This window comes from Aplysia californica, unplaced genomic scaffold (assembly GCF_000002075.1).
Source record: "Aplysia californica isolate F4 #8 unplaced genomic scaffold, AplCal3.0 scaffold00746, whole genome shotgun sequence".
In the NCBI taxonomy this organism is placed as follows: domain Eukaryota; kingdom Metazoa; phylum Mollusca; class Gastropoda; order Aplysiida; family Aplysiidae; genus Aplysia; species Aplysia californica.
Window position 1 is genome coordinate 159,174 of NW_004798016.1, and position 8,250 is coordinate 167,423.

Consider the following 8,250-nt stretch of genomic DNA (forward strand, 5'->3'; position numbering starts at 1 on the left):
GGGGGGTTCCGGAAATTTCTATTAAAATTTGGGAAATTTCCAAGCCCAACAAACCACTTCTTCAAAAACTATACAGCTACGTTCTTGCCACTCTCATTTCAATTTCAAAGTTTACATTCCAATGTTTCCTGGAGTTTTGACAGGTAAAGATTTCTGTATCATTCAATGAACTGCTGTTTGCTTTGTTCTTACGACGGGGAAAAACGTGTCTGGCCCTGACATGTTTACCCCATCCAGGCTCTGATTATGTACCACCACAAACGTTTTCCCATCGTTATCACTCAACAAACATGAGCAAACTTCACATCAACCATTTTCTTTTTCTTTTTAAAAAAATGAAAGACTTTGCAACATTCAATATATAATAATATATCAACAGCCCCAAAAGAGTGATTTCACTAGCACGGCTGAGAGGGTGACAGTACTGGAAAAATCTCGCAGCTAAACCTGAAGACTAACAAAGCCTACAGACAGCTGGTCACAACTGAGGGATTAAGCAATAACTTTACATAAGGGCAATCTGGTCTACGAGTGTTGCACAACATCCATATTTCTAAAATAATCTAACCAAACTTTCAAGGTAGAAGTGTTCCAGAGATCAGTTCATAAAACATGGCCGACAAGTAAACATGACGTAGCTTTTTGTGGCCGTAAACCCAGTCTGTCCATATCAATGTCCTACTGAGTACTCCTAACAATGCAACAAGCATTTAAAATATATTATGGCAAAAGATACTCACGGAAGTATTCGTAATAATGATTGTCCTTGAATACCAGCAGAGTTGGAAATCTTTCCGTCTTCCTGGTCTGAAAACAAGATCAATCAAATACATCATGTACTTAATCAAAGTGTCTCAAAACAAGATCAATCAAATACATCATGTACTTAATCAACGGGTCTCAAAACAAGATCAATCAAATACATCATGTACTTAATCAACGGGTCTCAAAACAAGATCAATCAAATACATCATGTACTTAATCAACGGGTCTCAAAACAAGATCAATCAAATACATCATGTACTTAATCAACGGGTCTCAAAACAAGATCAATCAAATACATCATGTACTTAATCAACGGGTCTCAAAACAAGATCAATCAAATACATTTACTTAATCAATAGGAATTCGCGACTGAGAAACAGAAAAACTTAGAACACCCTTCATGATGCAGTCTTTGTCTTATCATAACAAAATTATGAGATCTCATGTTTCAACATAACGATATATGAATACATGTACAATACAACGTTTTGGGATCACAGTTATACATCCAGGGTCTTTAGTTTTAGTAAGGTTTTACGGCGCTCGCAACTGCATAATGTCATAGGAGCGCCAAGGGGTGGATGTCAACAGAGAAGTTCAAACGGGGAATCAGGCTTACTCTGCTCACCTCTCTAGCCTCAACAGCACAAAGTCTGCTTCGACTATCAAGGTATCCCAGAAATAGCGGGTCACAAGAGAGTGACAAACATACAAAAAAGTAGAGAAAATGACGATAGTAAGGATGAGGAAAGAAAAAGCAGCAGTTCCCTGTTGTAGTTCAGGCACAGTTATGAGCGTGACATTGATGAATCAGCCCATTTACAATTCTACTGAGCATAAGAACATGTTAATGTCCCCCCTTTGGGAACGGCCTAGAGAGACTTCAGTCAGTAGCACCACCCGGGGTGAGGGGGGGGGGTCATCCGAGGTATGTGATGCAACAGTCTGGCGCTTCGCCGTCACACGCAGGACATCCTACTTCGATTCCAAGTGGGGAGAATTTTTATTGAGTATCTCAGTCTTTTCTTTCCGCTGGGACGGTGTGTCCCTGACAGCCTGGGGATTTTTTCATAAGTATTTTTGTCTCCCTATCTGCACAATTCCGACCAATTAAAAGGAGCGCTTGAACCTTGTCTGCCAGGGCCAGCCGGGGCTGAGAGGGACACAATTAGGCACTTCACTGACATTTTCCACCTTCTCCAAGGGCACTGACATTCCACTGCCCCGCAAAAAGACGGAGATGCTCGATCAGTGTCCCACAAAAAGACGGAGATACTCGATCAGTGCCCCACAAAAAGACGGAGATACTCGATCAGTGCCCCACAAAAAGACGGAGATACTCGATCAGTGTCCCACAAAAAGACGGAGATGCTCGATCAGTGTCCCACAAAAAGACGGAGATGCTCGATCAGTGTCCCACAAAAAGACGGAGATACTCGATCAGTGTCCCACAAAAAGACGGAGATACTCGATCAGTGTCCCACAAAAAGACGGAGATGCTCGATCAGTGTCCCACAAAAAGACGGAGATGCTCGATCAGTGCCCCACAAAAAGACGGAGATACTCGATCAGTGTCCCACAAAAAGACGGAGATACTCGATCAGTGTCCCACAAAAAGACGGAGATGCTCGATCAGTGTCCCACAAAAAGACGGAGATACTCGATCAGTGTCCCACAAAAAGACGGAGATACTCGATCAGTGTCCCACAAAAAGACGGAGATGCTCGATCAGTGTCCCACAAAAAGACGGAGATGCTCGATCAGTGTCATCCTACACGGGAATAGAACTCCGGTCATCTGTGAGCAAGGGCGAAGCATTGACCGCTACACCACAGAAGCCGTCTCCCCCTCCCCTTCCCCCAGCTTCCTTGGCTTTAATTCGTTCATTTTCTACAAGTGTCCAGGGGAAAAGGAGCAGAGGCAGACCGAAGAAGAGTTGGGAGGACAACATCAAGGAATGGACAGGCCTGGAACTCAAAGACACGCTCAGGAAAGCTGAAGACCGGAAGGAGAGGAGGAAGCTGGTGGCCAAATCTTCAAAAGCCCCGACGAACATCCAGTCTACGGGATAGGTGAAGTGAATATCCATAGCCCTTTCCCCACGAGGGGGGTGGGGGTGGGGCGCTGTCAGATGCAACTTCATCTTTGACCTCTATGAAAGCTGTAACTTCTCAATCCAGAACATTCCATAGAATTGACACTGCGGTTTTTTCCTTCCGGCTGATTTTGTCATTTGTAAAAGTTAATGCCACGACAAACCCTTATGCTTTAGAAATGTATATCAAAACTTCTGAAGGCGTATGACAACATTATAGCTGCTGATTGATATTAGAAACACACATGGTCACAGAAATCTGTGTGAGAATACTGTAATGTAAGAGTACAGCAAGTGAACAAACTGGCTCAGACAGGTTATGACCGGCCTTCACCCCTACCGTCTGCTCCAAAAACAAAAAAACAAGAAAGTGTAAAATTAATTAAGGTGACCTTTCTAGTTTTATTTTCCAAGGCCACGTTGCTTAAGGGTGACTACTCAATTTTCGGACAAAAACTGCCGCTGTCGATATGATGAAAGAAGCAGGTGCAAGCATAATGTGCTTGTGTCCCATGTGCTCAACTCATCCAGTCTGTTCGCTTGGAGAGAGAGAAAGAAACGGAATCGTCACGTACGCCCAGACAAACTCTTCCAAATAAATATGCTAACGTCATAAATGATTCATATTCAGCTTCGCATCAACTTCAAAGAAAACAAAATTCATATTTCGTTTCCATGACATCAGCACATTTCGCAGGATTCCGACAATCGAGGCGTTTCGCCGGTTTGTCGATGTTACTTTTTAAATAACAAGGTATCGTCGGTTGTTGCTGTTTTGGTTGTTGCTGTTTTGGTTGGGGGGTTGTTGTTTTTTTTTTTGGGGGGGGGGGTAATAAATAAAAATATGCCTTGGCTTGAAAAAAAGTAGGTGCCCCTCTCACATTTAAAAAAATGTATCTTTCGCTAGTCTGGTTTCAAATATTAATAGCTGCGGAAACTTTACAACCAAAGACAGTTTTCATCAACAGAGAGAAAAAATCTTACGCGCGCTAACTTAGAGCTGGCGCATCAATTCCTTTCTCCTCAACTTGGAAAATAAGACATATACACCCACCATAAATTATATTAAAGTTGACTGACACACACAAAAAAGAATCCATTAGGATGTGGTTGATTATGAAAGCACTCTGTATATCAATCAGATGATGAGAGAGTGAGACGAGGGAACCTAAAAATGAAACACACACACCAGAAACAGAACAGTTTGTTTGGCTTGAGCAATATCAGAGGAGGAAAATTACTCGGCTGGGGGGAAAGACAGAAAAGTTAGCCATAAAAAAAGAAAAATGAAGAATAATAAAGAAAAAAAGAGGGTGATTGGCGGGTGCTCTAGTGTGGTTTGTTTTTCCGTTGCAATCAAACATCTAGATCTGTAACGCCCGTATCTCTTCTCCTTTTGTGGGTTTGTTATTCTCTTGTAACATCTCTAATCGTCAACACTTATGTGACCTTATTGTGTTGCAAGTGCCCTAAAACGTTTTCTGAAAAACTATTAAAAAAAGAAGAAAGAAGAGAATAGCTCGCGGTACGTTCTGCACACGGGTACATCAAAGCCATGATACCCATAGGTGTAAATTTGTGTAACTTTGTGTTATGTCACCAGTCAAAAGCAAACTCCTCCGACAAATGTTTAGTTTACTGGCTTTGTTTACCATCGCCCCCCCCCCCCAACCTCACCCCCAAATCCCCTTTTCTGGCTGCAAAAAAAAAAAAACGCGTCATAGTTCCTCTACTCTAGGTATCAACTGTCGCTAACATACAATTATTTGAAGACTTCATGAACAAAAGCACATAATATGCTATAACCTAAACTTCCATGTATATGGACAGCTATTTCTATTCCAGCATCCGTCTGTTGACAACGCAGAAGACTCGAGTTCGATATTCCTGAGAGGAGAGAGAAAGGTTTATCCAGCATCTCGGGTCTTTCTGCAGGGACGTTGTATCTCTCCCAGGCCAGTTGGCCCAGGCAGGCAGTTTTTTTGTTTGTTTTTGTAAAGCGTTTTACGGCGCTCGCAACTGCATAGGTCACATGAGCGCGCGGGACACACCTAATGTTTTCAGTTGGTAGGAAATTTTGAATTTTGCCCGGGTGGCGGCCGAAGCCTACTCTTATCGATTTAAGACCACCAAGGGATCTTTAACGTGCGCAACTTGCACACGGGCCCTCCGAGATTTTTCGCCCTTGTCCGAGAAGGCTAGGTGTAGATCTTTCCTACCAGAAGATCAGGGGTGTGGCAGAAAGACAGCAGTAAGGAGGAGCCAAGGAGTAGCAGTAGAAAGGCTGCACAAAGAGTCAGGAGCCCAGAGGAGGGGGCAAAGGAGGTGAGGGGGTGGGGGCAGAAAGTGGAAATGAAAGCAGACAACAGAACATTGCTAGAGAGTAGGAAAGGAGGTTAAAGGAGACAATTTTAGAGAAGAAAATGTTTCGGTCGCTACCCGGATTCGAACCCGGGACCTTTGAATGAGAGGCCAACACCTTGACCTCTAGGCCACGAGAGCCCCCCACGCAGGGAGCGCCACAAGCCCACCTCCTAACTTATCTAAATGTTGTGTCCATGAGGGGCAGGAGAATATCTACATTTCTTTTCAAAAATGGGTACTTTTATCATCTTCTGTCACAAAACACAGAGATTTTTTTGGTAAGAGTTTTACGGCACTTGCAACACAATTAGATCACAAATGTGCCGAAGATTAGAGGTGTTACAAGAGAGTAACAAACACAAAAATGAAGGAGGAGAGATAAAGACGATAGATATTTGACAGTGAAAAAGAAGCAAATCACACCAGAGCACCCGCCAACCACCCACAAAAAAATCAAACAGTAGAAAACCCCACGACATCAAATCACAATATTCCTGCATAGCCCGGCAACATGGGCAGATAACTGATGCAAGGAACAACAACTCACTGATGGAGGACCTGAACCACCAAACAACTCAATCTATCGTCTTCATCTCTACAACTGAATCTATCGTCCTCATCTCTACAACTGAATCTATCGTCCTCATCTCTACAACTGAATCTATCGTCCTCATCTCTACAACTGAATCTATCATCCTCATCTCTACAACTGAATCTATCATCCTCATCTCTACAATAGAATCTATCATCCTCATCTCTACAATAGACATCTCTACAATAGAATTTATCGTCTCTGCAATAGAATCTATCATCCTCATCTCTACAATAGAATCTATCGTCCTCATCTCTACAATAGAATCTATCATCCTCATCTCTACAACTGAATCTATCATCCTCATTTCATCTCTAAAATAAATCTATCATCCTCATCTCTACAATACAATCTATCGTCCTCATCTCTACAATAGACATCTCTACAATAGAATCTATCATCCTCACTCATCTCTCTTCCTCCTTTTCTCTGTATGTTACTCTCCAGTAGCACCTCTAATCTTCAGCACTTCTATCATCCAATTCTGTTGTAAATGAGGAAAGAAAAAGCAGCAGTTCCCCCTACTATGTTGTTCCGGCACTGTATGAGCATGACATTGATAAATCAGCCCATTTACAATTAATTCTACTGTGCATAAGAACATGTGAACATCCCCATTTGGGAATGGCCTAAAGACACTCCAGTCAGTGGCACCGCCCTGGGGGGAGGGCAAATGTCTTAGAACTTTATTTAAATACAATTATTTCTGCACAATGTACACAATGAACTTGTGTGCTCATACGACCTTATGCAGTTGTGAGCGCCGTAAAACTCTGTCCTCACCACAAAAAAACCCAGTCAAACTTGTCTGAAACAACCAGTCCTTGTGGAGGAGAAAAGTGATCGTCTTACACAGGTGTTCTTTGTGTCTGGGTCAGTGTCAGTGGAACACAGAAACACCGCAGTGGGGGAAGTGGGAAGAGGTCGTTTGTACAGGTGATTGTCTTGGTCAGGCTGTCAACTGAAAAGATTATGATAACCCCCCCCCCTACACACACACACACACACACACACACACACACTCACACACACACAGTGTTGGAACATGGGAGGTGCGGAGTCCGGGACTTCTCCCCTCAAGTCTGTTGAAGAAGGGTGGTTTTTGCTGAGAGGGATTGAACTAAGCAATTTTTTAAGGAGATAAGCAAACGAGGAGAGATGTGCACATACACACACACTGAAATCATAGGCCAGTGTTAGAGTTTAGTTTTTGGATCTTCTTTAGTTTTAGTAAGGTTTTTACGGAGCTCACAAAGCATACGGTCAAATGAGCACCAAGGGGTGGATGTCAACTGCATACGGTCAAATGAGCACCAAGGGGTGGATGTCAACTGCATACGGTCAAATGAGCACCAAGGGGTGGGTGTCAACTGCATACGGTCAAATGAGCACCAAGGGGTGGATGTCAACAGAGAAGTCCTTACAGGGAATCAGACTTACTCTGCTCACCTCTCTAGCCTCAACAGCACAAAGTCTGCTTCGACTATCAAGGCATCCCGGAAATAGCAGGTCGCAAGAGAGTGACAAACATACAAAAGAAGTAGAGGAAAATGAGGATGGTAAGGATGAGATTGTTTCCCTCAACCCTCTAGAAGGAGGGTGGCCCTTGCCGAGAGAGTTTGAACTAAGTGTTGGCATGATGAGTAATTTTTTTAGCAGAAAAACAAAAGAGGAAAAACATAACACACACACTGAAATCAAATAGGCCAGCGTTGGTGTTCACAGTTTTTGGATCTTCAAAAAAATCATTGAAAATCTCCTTAGACAATTTACTGCAATGAAAGTTGCAGTTAGAGGAAACTGTTGTAGTTGAAGGGGGGGGGGGGGTATTTAGCTTCAGCAAGAGGTTTACTGCCCTTGCAACACAATTCATAGAAGTGCTGAAGAATAGATGTGTCACAAGAGAGTAACATACACAAAAAAGGAGGAGAGATAAAGATGATAGATGTGTCACAAGAGAGTAACATCCACAAAAAAGGAGGAGAGATAAAGATGATAGATGGGTGATAAGAAAGGAGCATCAAACCACACCAAAACACCCGCCAATCACCTACGAAGGGGGTTATTTATAAAGGAATGTTTGGTAACACTCTGCAGTCACTTGGTGCAATAAATCGCCGGTGAAAATTATCCGTTCCGGTCACCAGGCACGAGAAGTCTGTTGCAGTCGCTCTCTTAGCTGGGTGACCAGATGGGGTGTTTTGTACTGCTGGCTGTGTGACTGCAGAGTGTTGAAAGGACACCGCTGCATGAACAAAATTTAATTAAGTTTCGTACTCACATCTAGAATGTGTTTCTTGCCGGAGTAGAAGTAGGCGTGGATGGCGTGGGCCTCCGCTACATCAGCATATTTCCTCTGTGGACGAACAGGGTACGGGGTTAGAGTGGGAGATGGAATGGAAAGGGGGGGGAGGGAGAGGGGGAGAGGGGAGGG

General features: G+C 43.2%; 1 protein-coding gene across 1 annotated transcript in view; it reads right to left on the reverse strand.

Moving 5' to 3' along the window:
- Window positions 1-740: 740 nt before the first annotated feature.
- LOC101863848 (protein disulfide-isomerase TMX3) overlaps window positions 741-8,250 on the reverse strand; it is a gene marked incomplete at its 3' end in the record, with an annotated part of 20,105 nt that continues 12,595 nt past the window's right edge. Inside the window, 2 exon segments of the mRNA XM_005109053.3 lie at window positions 741-807; window positions 8,098-8,172. Of these exon segments, the coding sequence (XP_005109110.2) occupies window positions 741-807; window positions 8,098-8,172 (142 nt within the window).